This window comes from Bubalus kerabau, chromosome 21 (assembly GCF_029407905.1).
Source record: "Bubalus kerabau isolate K-KA32 ecotype Philippines breed swamp buffalo chromosome 21, PCC_UOA_SB_1v2, whole genome shotgun sequence".
In the NCBI taxonomy this organism is placed as follows: Eukaryota; Metazoa; Chordata; class Mammalia; order Artiodactyla; family Bovidae; genus Bubalus; species Bubalus kerabau.
The window spans coordinates 43,053,736-43,067,940 of record NC_073644.1 but is presented as its reverse complement, the minus strand read 5'-3'; the positions used below and the strand labels follow the sequence as shown (position 1 = coordinate 43,067,940).

The following is a 14,205-nucleotide window of genomic DNA, read 5'->3' as shown; positions in this document are numbered from 1 at the left end:
AGAGGCGATGGGTTGAATATGAGACTCAGAGGGAGAAATAAAAGTCCAGGATGAAAAAAAAAAAAAAAAAAAAGTCCAGGATGGCTCTCAGATTGCAGGCTGGGATAATGGGCAGAAGGAGGTGCTGTTGACAAGAAGTGGAGGGGGAGGAGCCAACGTTTCCCTGTCCCACTGCCCGAGAGCCAAGGGGAAGCTGGTTTTCAGGAAGCACTGGCAAGAGCAGGATAATTCAGATCCATTTCCACAGACCTATGCCACAAGAGGCTGGCTGAAACACTAGGTGACTGTTGTTGAAACCTGCCATTGCTTCCCTGTCACCTATGGGGAAACATGGCCCCACGATCAAGGGCAGGCTCTAGAAACACACTCTTTAAAAAAAATTTTTTTTTTTTACTGTGGTAAGAGTCACATAATATAAAAACACTATTTTAACCACGTTTAACTGTGCAGTTCTGTGGCACTAACTACATTCACATCGTTGTCCAACTCTCACCATCATCCATCTCCCTAATATTTCATCTTCCTAAACTGAAACTCTGTCCCCAGTAGACACTAAGTCCCCTGCTCCCTGCCCCATCTTCCAACCGCCCCTCCCCCAAGCCCGGCATCCACCAAGGTACTTTCTGACTCTAGGAATCTGACTCTTAGGTACCTCGTATAAGTGGAATCAAGCAGCATTTGTCTGCACCTACTGTATACTGGAATGCATTCTTAAGGTATAACCACATTCTTTAGGTGTTTATCCTAGTTCCACAATGGTCTAGTTGAAGGCCTGTGAAGTTTCCCACTGCATAACAGGGATATTCAAACAACCTTGCAGAGATTAAACTGGATAACACAGAGCTCAGGGGGCGGGGCACGCCCACAGAGAGCGCTCAGTAAGTGCTGGCTGCATTTACCCTCCCTCGTCTCTGCTACAACCTCTAGTGTTATTACTATGGGAAACCTATGTGTATGTGGAGTGCTATTCGGGGAATAATAGCACCTCGTTCTGTCTAGAGGGCCAACAGAAAAGAGGGGAAGGACGCCCTCCCTGAGTTTGGAGCAGAGCACATCGGAAGCTGGTGCAGAGCTCCACGGTGTCCTAAACAACGGACCGGATGAACCAGGGGCGGACTCTTCCTCACCAGAGACCGGTGGATGTTTAAACTGCTAATGAGGACGCTAGGCAAGGATCCGGAGAAGGCAATGGCACTCGACTCCAGTACTCTTGCCTGGAAAATCCCATGGACGGAGGGGCCTGGTGGGCTGCAGTCCATGGGGTCGCTAGGAGTTGGACATGACTGAGCGACTTCACTTTCACTTTTCACTTTCATGCATTGGAGAAGGAAATGGCAACCCACTCCAGTGTTCTTGCCTGGAGAATCCCAGGGACGGGGGAGCCTGGTGGGCTGCCGTCTATGGGGTCGTACAGAGTCGGACACGACTGAAGCGACTTAGCAGCAGCAGCAGAAGGCAAGGATCAGGAGTCAGGGCCTTAAACCCCGTCTGAGCAAATATCCAACCTGCTTCTCCTCCTGAGGTAATTTTTCAAAAATACAAAAAACCCACCTTCAGCCTCAAAAAACCAGTTCAGAGTGGGAAACCAGCAGACCAGGTAACATTCTCACAAAGCATTTAGAGCAGCCTCTGAATAAGTGAAACGAGTCAAAAAAAGAAAGCCATGCACGTCAAAGCAGTCTGCTTTCTTCCATAAAATATATTCCCTGGTGTTTGGCTCAAATTTCTGTCATTTGTGGAAAAGAAAATTACTGGAAACACCGAGCCATTAAATTGGTTCCAAATGACCCAAGGCCTCACGTCCAGGATGGGCTCGGCGGTTGGTGCCCTGAGAGGTTAAATCCGCAGCTTCCCCCAGGGATGCTTCCCTGTAAGTCTAACCAGGCTCTGAAAGTACAATCCACAGTGATACCTGAGGGTTAGAGTCAGCTACTTGGCACAACTTGACGATAATTATGAGGGAGATTTTTTTTTTTTAAAACTTTCTTTCCCCAAGCACATTTGTAGAAAAAAATAGTCTAACTGATGAAAACATTTTTTTAAGTTTCAAGTTTGAACAAAGGGAAGAAATAAAGACCCCTTGGCTGTATCAAGTTGCAATGCCTTTCTAACTGCAGTATTCCCTTGTTTCTGTTCACTGACCCAGCGTTCTTCCACACTGGCTTTCCTGGAGCTCAAACCACGAAAACATCTGGAATACATTTTTCGGACGGACAAGAAATGGAATAAATAGGCTGAAACTACATAAAACCGATTAAGGGCCAAAAGGGACTTTTACCTAATGTGGTTCAGGAATGCATGCGTCTATTAGAGCACGTTAAAGGAATTACTGGCCTTTGATAAGTGCTTTTCAGTCAAAGATTAGCTAGAGAAAAGCAACGTGTGCTATGATGTTAAACTTCATACACACAAGAAACATTGTGTAATGTTTTCTCCTTTGAATTATTTTCAAAAATAGAAATTTTAAATCATATCCATTATGCTCCCACTCTTCCCTACTAATGCGTGCACACACACACACACACACACACAGAATAAGTCAGTAAGAACATGTACAAATACAGCTTCCCTATTATGGAGGGAAGTTTAGAGGGATGGAGTCTGATTCGGTTTAGGAAACTTGTTCTCCTAACTTCATTTTGGTTCTCTGACTCTACAGATATAACCACAAAGACTTAACCAAGAAGTGATAGCTTTTGTTCTCGGATTTAGGACACATTTATTTAGAAGTATATGTAAAAACTGTTCCTGTGAGAAGCTGAAACAAAAACCAGATCCCATTTAGCAAGTATGAACCTTAAGAAGCCATTAGGAATTTTCCTGCATTTTAAGTGAACCTGTGCCAGGATTTAGTAATCTCTACTCCCAAGGAAGTCACGGGTCCCAGAGACATGCAGTGACAAAGTGTGGACCACCACTCAGGTCTCCCTTCAAAACAGAACTGGCTGTTCATCTGCAAAAACTCCAGGTGGATGACTCCCCAGCTGCTGGCACCTTCTGCTCAGCCTCAGGCCCTTCCCCAGGGTTGGGGCTGACAGGCACAGGGTGATGGTCCCGCCTGCACCTGGTCTGAGGCTCAACACCTCCAAGTCCGCCTCCCCCGACCCTCGATCCTTGAGAAGCGAGGTCCCCCTGTAACCCTCTTCTCCTCCTAACTTGGTCCAGCACCTGCCTTCTGGAGCTTCCAAAGATATAGCCTATTGATTCTCAGTTTCCACCTTGAAAAATATCTCCTCATACTTCTATATAAGACTGAAATTGCTGATACAAATATAATCTCCCAAAGCATGTGCCAAAATGAATTCGGGAAGAGATGCTTTCCCGCCCCTACACAATTCCTTTTAATAGTTCTGAACACAGTCAAGTTCCCTTTTCCCTCTCCCTGAGGTTTTTTTCCTTCAAGGATTCATTATTGACAACTGCTCATGTCTCCAGGTCCACCCACCAGGGGGTGACCCAGGGCAGAGAGGGACTCTTCATCTGTGTACCGGCAGAGCAAGTGGGATGTCTTGCTGGCAACTGATGAGCAAAGCTTCCCTTTAATTCTTTTCTTTGCTGAACTGAAGACTTAGCCTCCATACAGAGGGAAGAAAGTAAAGGAATTCCCACTGCACGGTGGTTTTAGATGTAGACGCTAACATTACCTTCAATGGAACTGGGTTTCAGAACTGCTGAGGGAGTATTTTAGTGGTTACAGCCATTCCTACAAATTCCTATAAGGATGTCCATTAAAAGGAAAGCCAGAGAACGTTTCTAAGTTTAAAACAACTGACAATAGATACCAGGGGTCATCTAATACTGGCTCAGTGAATTCTACGACAAAGAGTAACATAAAAAAACTGAAGTGTTTAACCCCCAAAATAATGATGGGACAAGACAAGCGGTGGTTTCTGAGAATGAATTGATGTGTTCTTTCACTGTTGTTTGCTTTTATTGTTGTTATTTTAATTTAAAAGAATGCACAGCTCAGGATCATGGAATAACATTTAGTCATAGGTGTTGAGGAGTGCTCTACAGTGCCGAGTGAGAGAATCAGAAATGATGACACCACCACAGAGGATGCCTGCGTGAACTGATCCAGCTAGCTGAGATCTCTAACGAGGAAGAGAGACAATGTTTGGTACCTTGACTTTGGCAGTACATCCTGAAAGTCGAAAGATCCCTTCGGATTCCAGACCCGATTCCTCAACTTTCTCAAAGAACTAGAAAGCAATGATACAAGACAGAAATAAATATCTCCGTATGATTATGAGCATTTAAAATAACAACGATGATGAAAACGATACATTACCAAGCATACAGACATGCCGGGTACTTGAATGCCTAGTTAAACATTCACATGCTCCCAGGAGGTCAACACTAGCCTCCGATTGGCAAATGAGGAAATAGAGACTTAGGGTTGTTTTTCACTTTCCCAGGGTCATCCTTAAAAGTGACGCACCAACTCTGTTCTTAACCATGAAAGCACATTGCCCCGTAAATATTTTAACATCTGATTACTGTATCTTTCTGCAGGTCAACCAGTAAGCCAGTTCAGTTGCTCAGTCGTGTCTGACTCTTTGTGATACCATGGACTGTGGCACAACAGGCTTCCCTGTCCATTACCAACTCCCAGAGCTTGCTCAAACTCATGTCCATTGAGTCAGCATCACCAACCAGTAAGAAAAGACCCTAAATTACTATCATTAGTTACACTATCCTAGCTAAGACACTGTGCATGCCTGCAGGCCCAGTTGTGTCCAACTCTTTGCGACCCCTGTCCATGGAATTTTCCCAGGCAGTAACACTGGAATGGGCTATCATTTCCTTCTCCAGGGGATCTTCCTGACCCAGGGATCGAGCCTGTGTCTCTTGCATCTAACCTGCACTGGCAGGGGAGTTCTTTACCACTGCACCACCAGGGAAGCCCAAGACACTGTAGGGCTTCTCAAAATCTGACCAAGGAATTAGAAATTGTAAAGGCTTATCTGTCTCATGGTAATGGTGATGCTTTACTACTAAATAATAAACACTAACACTGATTGTACACTTAGGGTGTGTCAGACAACATTCTCAGCACTTTACATATATTAATGCACGTGACCCTCATGATAATTCTGTGGTGTCCCCATTCTACAGCTGAAGAGACTGAGGCATGGGAGGGGTAAAGATTTGCCCATGTTCACACAGCAAGAGCAGGATTCCGAGTCTCTGCTATTTTCCCTTCGAGAAATGATGATGCCTGGAACTAAGGCAGCTCCTGCAGGTATGAGGAGATGTAAGTATTTAGGGAGAAGAGACTTCTTCCTGAGAAAAGCCTCTATACCCAGGAGTGGAAGAACACCACCTCCAGTGTCTTACAAGAGCACCGCTAACCTCAGCAGTACCCAGAGTGAGCCTCTATTGAGGAGCTGGTATGAGAGGAACCAGGCAGTATACGGTGCACCTTCTGTGAGCTAGGCTTCTGTACCTACGTAATAAGACAAACGTGTGTTGAATCTTCTCAGTCAGATTTTTATGCAATTTCTTTAGACTGTGTCCTCTTCCTAGAGGATAAAGGGCACAATAATGGTTCAACACAAGGATGGAAAGGAAATCTTAGAGTCACCATGGACTTGCTCCCCTTTGCATCTATCTCTTGCTGGCTGTGTTTCTGGGCGTGTTATCTCACCCTATGATGCCTCAGTTGCCTCACCAGTAGAAAGGAGATGACCATAGCGACCTCCTGGGGCTCAGTGATGGTCAGATGTGACAGGACACAGAGATCACACATGGCTCAGTGAAGGGAGGTGCCCTGGGGATGCACACACTGGGGGGCCTTGGCATCCTCTGGACCCCGTTTGCTATCCTCCCTGTGCCTATGGGCGGCCGTCACCCGACTGGAGGAGTAGCTCAGTTTGAGGTATTGGTAGCCAAACTGAGGAAGACAGGAAAGAGAAGTGCTGTTGTGAATAAAGTATGTGTCCTCTGTCAGTATTTTCCCATATCATTTAAAACCTGAATTTAAGGGACTTCCTTGAAGGTCCAGTGGTTAAGACTCCATGCTTCCAATGCAGAGGGCGCAGGTTTGATCCCTGGTCAGGGAACTAAGATCCCACATGCCACAGGGTGCAGTCAAAAAAACCCCAAAAAAACTGAATTTAAAATTCAACAAGATTTATATTTAGGGCTTGGAATTTTACTTGTACCACTGGATATCCCTATTGAATAAACCAATGTAAACTGTCGGCTATAAAAGGTGGGGCTTAAAAGCAAATGAGCCATCCACCAGTGAGGGTCACTGAGACAACTGTATTGTTCAGACATCATTTTCACAACTTCCTAAACCAGAAATCTTCTTTGTCGCAACGTATACCTACCCAGGCACTCTGAAAACACCACCAGAATAAGCTGATTTCTAGACTTTATTTAGCTTTGTCTGTAAAATTCATTTAAATAGTAATACACAAACATCATAAAACACCCAACCTGTGATATATCTCAGCAAATACTTGTATGATTAATAAATGGACTATTAGTAATTAGTAGTCATCTTCTATTCAGGAGAGAATAATCATATATACACACACAAACACATACATACACACAAATAACATTTTAAAAATATTGGAACAAATGTAACAGAAGGACGCCACGTGACAGCATCTGTGTCTATAGCCTGACGCTTTCTGGCTGGACAATGCAACAGAGGTTCTTAGCAAGGCAAACACACCCAGGCGCCTTAGATGTCACATGGATGAGAGGAGGGAAGCCGAGAGTCACAGAAACCCAAGTCCTAAAGGGGCCTTCGTGTCTTTAGATCTAAGAATATTCATCGGTGGGTTTCCGAATAGCATGCTACAAGCACAGAGCTCTATGAACTCCCCAGTTATGTACACCGAACTCACCTTTTGTAACACAAGGGGAACTTTGACCCCAGAGTCTTTCCTTCGGTCATTTTCTAGCAGGACTGTGAGGGGAACTCCAAAAATCCCACTGTCTTCATTGTAAAACAGCAGGGAGAGAAAAAAAGAGTCAGAAAAGAAAGCACTGTCTTATTCCCGTGTGTCAAAATGTTAGAGTCAGAGTAAGTCTCAGTACCTCGTCCTTTGACTTTCTCTGTTTTGTTTCTTTTCAGCTGAATTCGAAAGGCATCAAAAAAGGCCGTCAATTCAATCAGAGAGAGATGGCGGATTTTCTTCATGTCTTCTGCAGACAGATCTTCTGCTTTGGTTAGGCCAAATCTGGTTTTCTGAACAACAAATTTCTAAAATACATATTGAGGATATTTATTTTTTTATGGCAAAGGAAAATTATTATACCTTCATTCAAAGGAGACCTGGATCTTCCAAATCTGTACAGCCTGACATGCTTGCTATTCACAACAAAAGATATCTGAGGCGCGTGCTGTGCCACAGAAAGGTTATGAATATGACTGTTAGAACCTCTGATGATCACAACTACACTAAACCAAACGCAAAACAGTCACCTGAAGTATATTATAATATCATCATCACAAATGTGATGTACAGAGTGCAGGTAATTCCCCTATTGAAACTGACGGCACGTGCTTCCTGAGACAATAGCCATTCTATCTTAAATGTCAAATTTAGGTAATTAAAAATTTCCTTAAAAAACCAAAATGCACAGGAAGTGCCAAATAATCCTACTCTCATTTTGAAGACAATGCCATTGCTATATTCTCCATTTCCACGTTTTACTTACAGGTAAAACATAGTCTTCTTTCTTAAAATCTAACTTCTTAAATCTGTTCCTTTTTGGAGCCTGTGTTAGCTTTTCTGAATATGATACTTCAAAGGACAGCTCTTCAGCTTCTACCGGAATGCTTTTTTCCAGATATTCATCATCTAAAGAACAAAGGATGTGGAATATTTAATATGCCATTTAATTGATCAATAGCATTGACTGTAAAATAAGCATAAAATATTGATGAGTTAATCCACAAGCATATTAAAATGTTTACATCCCTGGAAAAGCAACAGACTCACTTAGAATGATCTCGGTTAAACAATTAATGCAGTATCATCAGACTTCCATATGAACAAGCTTCTACAATCGTTATGCCAACTTCCTATTTAATCTGATTTTTTTAATTTTAGAGGTTAATGTCTCATGAAAAGCACTGAAGATTATTAGATTATTAGAAAGTCCATAACAGAATGTTTCTATGTACTCTTATGCAATGACGTCTATCCATACTCAATACTGCTGCTACTGGGGAAGCAAAAGCTTAAAGCAGGAGGAGGAAGGGTGGAGGCCCCACAGAAAAGTTCTGCCTGCTTTCACTCCTCTTGGGTTTTTATCCCAAACTGTGGGACTATGCCGCTTCAGATTTGTTCCAATCCAGTTTGCCCTTCACTGTGAGATTTGTTCAGGTGAATTAATCCTGATTCCTGTGACTCTGTCCTGGTTTTCTGGTCTTGGATGGAGATGAATGGGTGACAAATCCTGTCCCCTATACCTGTTTCTCTCAAGTTTGAAATTAAGACAATAGATTCCTTACCAAAAGCAAAGGAAATCACTTGAGGAATCCTAAATCTGATTTTTGACTGAGAGTCTGGCTTGCCATCTTGTTTTATTGCCTGGCAAAATTGTTCCTATGTCATGAAAAGAATTATTTGACGACAAAAAAAGAACTCATCAGCTTTACCCTCTTCTATATTAAATCGTTGTCCAACTCTTTGCAATCTCATGGACTGCAGCCCACTAGGCTCCTCTGTCCATGGGATTTTCCAGCCAGAATACTGGAGTGGGTTGCCATTTCCTTCTCCAGAGGATCTTCCTGACCTGGGGATCGAACCTGCATCTCCTCCATTGGCAGGTAGATTCTTTACCACTGACCTGGGAAGCCCACCCCCTTCTATAAACAGTAACTAAAAGAAAGCCCAATAGAACAAAAGAAGCAACAGACAGAAATAATAGAAGACCTAGTTTATCTCAATTAAAAGTTTAGTGGAGAAATTTGTAAAGCAACAGATCTAAAATTCTAAAAAATAATATTGATTTAAAACACAATAAATGGATCCAGTAAGAATTCAGAAAATAACAAGGCAAAGTTATGATTTTCACACATTATACAGAGGCTTGCATTCAAATCAGAGTAATAGTTAATTGTTAGATAAGACTCTAACTACTTGTTCTTCTTTTTAAAATATTTATTTGGCTGTGTCGACTCAACTTGTGGCATGCAGGATCTTTCATTGCGGAGTCCGAGTGCAGTAGCTACGGTACGTGGCATGTGGGATCTTAGTTTCTAGACCAGGGGTCAAACCTGCGTCCACTGCATTGCAAGGTGGATTCTTAACCACTGGACCACCAGGGAAGTCCCAAGACTCTAAATTCTTAAGGATCTATGGGCAGATTCTTTGGACAGTGGTGATTATACAGGCTGAGGCGTCAAATCACTGGACTACTCCAAGAGGACTTTTACCTCTCAGTGGTACGATTCGAACTGAATAACAACACGGCAGCAAACAGAATGATGTGGAATAATTTATGGTAAATCCATTATCTTTAATTTGTTTTGATAACGGTTTTATTAAAACGTAATCCACATGCCCAACAATTACTTATTTGAAGTGCATAGTCAATGATTTTTAGCATATTTGCAGCATTGGGTAACCATTGATCGATGTTAGAACATTTCAGCACCTCAACTTATTTGAATTTTGAAGCAAACACTCAAAGTATGGAGCTCTGTTGTGCCTGAGAGGAGCGTGTATCTTTAGGGGGACCTTTGGGGAACCACAAAACTGTGGCCTAAAGGGGACCTATTTCCTACAAGGAGGATTTGAGATTCCACTCTGAACCCACGGAGAGTACCCAGCTCTCAAGTGGAGGAGGCCCCATTAAACGTTCACCCTGTTATTTTGTAAGGAAACATCACAAGTGTCTCTGGTGCTGCATATACTTGAGCATAACTAGAGATTTTCAGAAGGCGGTTCTTTCCGGCCTGCTTGATGCTGTTCAGCAGATCCAGGTTACCTATAAAAGAGACCCCAAACTAAAGGCACTGCCTGAGTGAGTAGTTTCTAAATGATACAGTGGTCGTCAAGGTGGAAACGATTCTGCTTGCAATGTGACTACTGGGTGTGACAGGATGGGGTGTTCGGAGGTAGAGGGAGCAGAGGTCCGGGGTGATGGAAATCAGAAAGGGGAGAAAAAGACACATATACTTTGCTTCAGAAACCCACTGCTCACCGAAGTGAGCGTTGGCACAAAAGCAAAACCTCACACAGGCTGAGAAGGCTGTGTCACTCACCACTTGCCGCGTTCCGCGCCGACCGTCCAGGGTCTGCCGCGCCGTTGGAATGAACTGGCACGTCTGGAATGGCCTCCAGGATGGACTGTGGACCAAGGGAAGACGGACACAGAGCAGTTCACCAGGAATGCAGGCCACCCTGCACTTCAACCTGACTCATGTTGGGCGGTGTGTTAGAACGACCTCACCAAAAAGCAATTCTTGATTCCATGAAGGGCTGGCATCTGCTTTCCTGTTTTCTCACTCACTTCAGACCTGTACAGCCCACACAGTTTTCTCAAGAGAACTAAGCCAAGGTCAGAATAACCACGCCTCCTCAAGTGTTTACTGGCGTATGTTTCCTAACATGCAGAAATGACAAAACTTGCAATCACATTGTTTGACGATTATGTTATCATTCTGGCTTTTTAAAGAATTTTTGATGTGGACCATTTTTAAAGCCTTTATTGAATTTGTTACAACATTGCTTCTGTTTTTATGTTTTTATTTTTATTTTTGACTGAAAGGCACATGGGATCTCAGTTCCCTGATCAGGGATCGAACCTGCACTCCCTGCATTGGAAGGCAAAGTCTCAACTACTGGACCACCAGGGAGTCCCTGTACTTGTTATTCTTGATGCAGCTGGTCATACATTTTGGTCATAAACCCTAAGTCATGCCATAACTAGATGGTTAACAGAAGGGATGCGGGAGCCAGGCTGCCTGGATTCTAATCCTGGCTCTTCCACTTCACATGACTTCAAGTTACAGAACTCTCTATTAGTCTCCCTGGTCTGTAAAATGAAAATGATAAAAGAACATATTTCCACAAGTTTTTATGAATTTTAAATGACTATAAATCACATGGGACAACATCTGATGCACAGAGACTACTGTATGAGGGTTAGCTACTATTAATATACTAATACGTTAAGTTCTTCATGACAAAATACAGAGGGATAATTACTACCAAAGGGTTCAGCATGTTTTCTAGTTGTGTCCTCTCCTAATTAATTTGCTATTTTCTTCACTGTGATCCTGCCACACTGCTGCACTCCCCTGCAATGTTATCAGAAGCTGGGTATGTATCTTCCTAGAGTTTGGCGTTACTATTCAGATTGGATGTTGGTGGCGGTTTACTTGCTAAGTCATATCCAACTCTTGCAACGCCAAGGAATATAGCCCGTCAGGCTCCTTGAGGTGGGTACTAGTAAAAACTTTACACAAATTCCACTATTTCTACGAATATGAATTTTACTGTGGAAGTTATCAACCATGAGTACGTTGGGGGTGAAAATTGGCTACTCCATCAAGAATCCTTTATATGCTCTTTATACATAAGTCTGTTCTTTTTTCCCCAGAACCTGGTGGTGTTTCTTTTATTCTCATATTTATTCAGCAATATGATGTGAACTGGAGAAGGAAATGGCAACCCACTCCAGTGTTCTAGCCTGGGAAATCCCATGGACAGAGGAGCCTGGTGGGCTACAGTCCATGGGGTCGCAAGAGTCAGAAAGGACTTAGCGGCTAAACCATCACCACTACAAACTGCACAAAGGAATGGCGAATGCTGAACTTCGTTTCTCTTTTCCCTACTTTATGCCAAAGAGATGACATATCTTATTATGTAAACAGAATGCGAAGGCATACCCAATTATTTTAACACTGATGCCCAAGTATATATTTGGTGGCTCTAAAAACTAACACCACAGAATAAAGATTACCCCACAACAAAATCTTCAAAAACGATGTGGAACACCTTTCAGTGGTTTCCTTAAGTTTTCCTACAGAGCAATACTTCATTAAACTTTGAAATAACTCATCTATAGTAGAGAATGCTCCTGAAAAATCGACATTCATGCTGGGCTTGGGCAGCTTAAACGACTAAATGTCAATTTAAAGATCTGTAGAGTGGAGGTGCCATCTGCTCCTTAGGTTTAAATGGCCTCCAGCCAGCCTACAGTATTGAACAAGGGCCCGCTCTTTGCAATGTAAATGACTCTGCGACTTTCCTGGGGGAAGAAGAAATTTAAATTGTGACCCTTGCTCTTCAGCTATTTATAATGAGAAGAGAGTAACATTTATGGAACATTATTAAAACACAGTCCACTGCTAAGAGTGAATTTCTACACTAAAATACAAGTGTTTGCTGGAGAGTAATGGAAAGCAAGGAGGTGCTGCCCAAAAGGTCTCTCTGAAGAGGTTGTTGATCCTGTGCTGGAACTCAAGGAATGATGAAAAGGACTTAAAAGGCAGGGAGGTGGGCAAAGCATTCAGGCCAGGCATGGAATTATAAATTCCAGGTGTGGAAATCTGAAGCATTTCGGCTTCATGAGAGGATCAATGGAGAGCCTGATTTGCCAGGAGTTAAAGCCAGGTAAAGGTGCTTAGACTCAGACTCATAAGGGTTAAAACACAGCAGAACAAAACAAACAGAAGAGCATTCTTTTCTTATGTATTAAAGCAGGAGAATGACTTGGTGAAAATGAAAAGGAAGATCTCACTGCCAACAAAGGGACCAGGAGTTTTGAAACACATTGAAGGGAAAGGCTCAGTGCTTGGTATTCATGTTTTGTTTTGTTTTTTTTCATTCATAGTTTTAAAACATCCCTTTACTCATTAAACATATTAGTATTAGAATCTTAAAAAATTTTTTTAGTGATTTTAAAGTATTTCAAACATATATGCCACTCCCACTTAAAACAAACTTCTCTGGCTTGTCCATAATGGATCCTGCCATCTCCCTACAATCCCAGCCATGAGACTTTTCCACTGGGGCCTCAGCTGGTTTAAGAGTGGCAAAGACACGCAGCCATCAGGGCTCGCCCTGCTGCCCAAATCCTACTACACTGGGACATCACAGTCAAGGCTGCAGGATTAGTATTTTAAATTCCAAGATGTAGAAGGTTAGCTCTATCTGCTTGGTGGTTTGGTTGCTAAATCATGTCCGACTCTTATGATCCCATGAACTGTGGCCTGCCGGGTTCCTCTGTCCATGAGATTCTCCAGGCAAGACTACTGGAGTGGGGTGCCATTTTCTTCTCCAGGAGGATCTTCCCGACCCAGGAATCGAAATCAGGTCTCCTGCATTGCAGGCAAATTCTTTATCAACTGAGCTATGTGAGTTCCCTTAAAACTAGACTTTGACTATGGCTTATTTCCTTCACATTGAAGAATCACCATACCAAATATTTCTCATGTTACTTACTTAAAGGAGAAATTTATCAACTAATATGTTCCTCACTGTCCTGACTGGTAGCTGGGTGTTTTCTCATGGTGTGAATCTACGTTTTGTAATTCGAGATACTAAAGCTGCCTGTGTTGGAGTCATTACAGAAAACATGGCTACCATATTCCTATTCTGCACCTGAGATCAGAACGGAGAAATCCACCTCTTGTAACCACTTTGTGCCAAATTCCCCAGAGATGAACTTAAATAACTCACATTCATGGACGAATATGCAACCAGCTTTGAAATTAAAAAACAACTACAACATCTATCCAAACGTGAATTTAAAGGCAATTCGATGACATCGCAGATTAAATACTGAATCACATCTGAAATTATAAACTAAATATTAAAGACAGTGAGAGTAATAAATTCCAAAAACCATGAGAATAGCCAAAGTATTCAGATTACTTCTTAACCTTAAATGCAAGTAAGAAAGTTGAAAAAGAAATGAAATAGGTCTATAATCTAAGAGACTAGAAAAACTTGTCCAAGTCGACCCAAGAATGAATGAAAAAAATAATTAAGATTAAATAAATTAATATGATTTATATTATATTATTTTAATAGAAAAAGTAGGCTTAATTAAGTAAAGGTAGTGACTTTAAAAAAAATATTGCCCACACAGGCAAGTATTTACATTCTGATTGACATAAAAGACATAAATCTTAGGAAGAAAAAGAATAGCACACTGCATAGAAAATGCTAAAATTATGCACCTAAATAAATAAATATATTATATATAACTATATATTTA

The 14,205-nt window shown here is 42.1% G+C and overlaps 1 protein-coding gene across 7 annotated transcripts in view; it reads right to left on the bottom strand.

Moving 5' to 3' along the window:
* Positions 1-14,205, bottom strand: part of ARHGAP28 (Rho GTPase activating protein 28) — a 141,340-nt gene that overhangs the window by 24,709 nt on the left and 102,426 nt on the right. For 6 of the 7 annotated variants that reach the window (XM_055559002.1, XM_055559006.1, XM_055559004.1 and 3 more), the window contains 5 exons: positions 10,241-10,325; positions 7,684-7,826; positions 7,060-7,225; positions 6,867-6,958; positions 4,125-4,202 (listed from right to left, as the gene is read on the bottom strand). In XM_055559002.1, coding sequence (XP_055414977.1) covers positions 4,125-4,202; positions 6,867-6,958; positions 7,060-7,225; positions 7,684-7,826; positions 10,241-10,325 — 564 coding nt within the window. The remainder of the gene's footprint in view (positions 1-4,124; positions 4,203-6,866; positions 6,959-7,059; positions 7,226-7,683; positions 7,827-10,240; positions 10,326-14,205) is intronic. The other variant, XM_055559003.1, reaches the window with a different exon arrangement.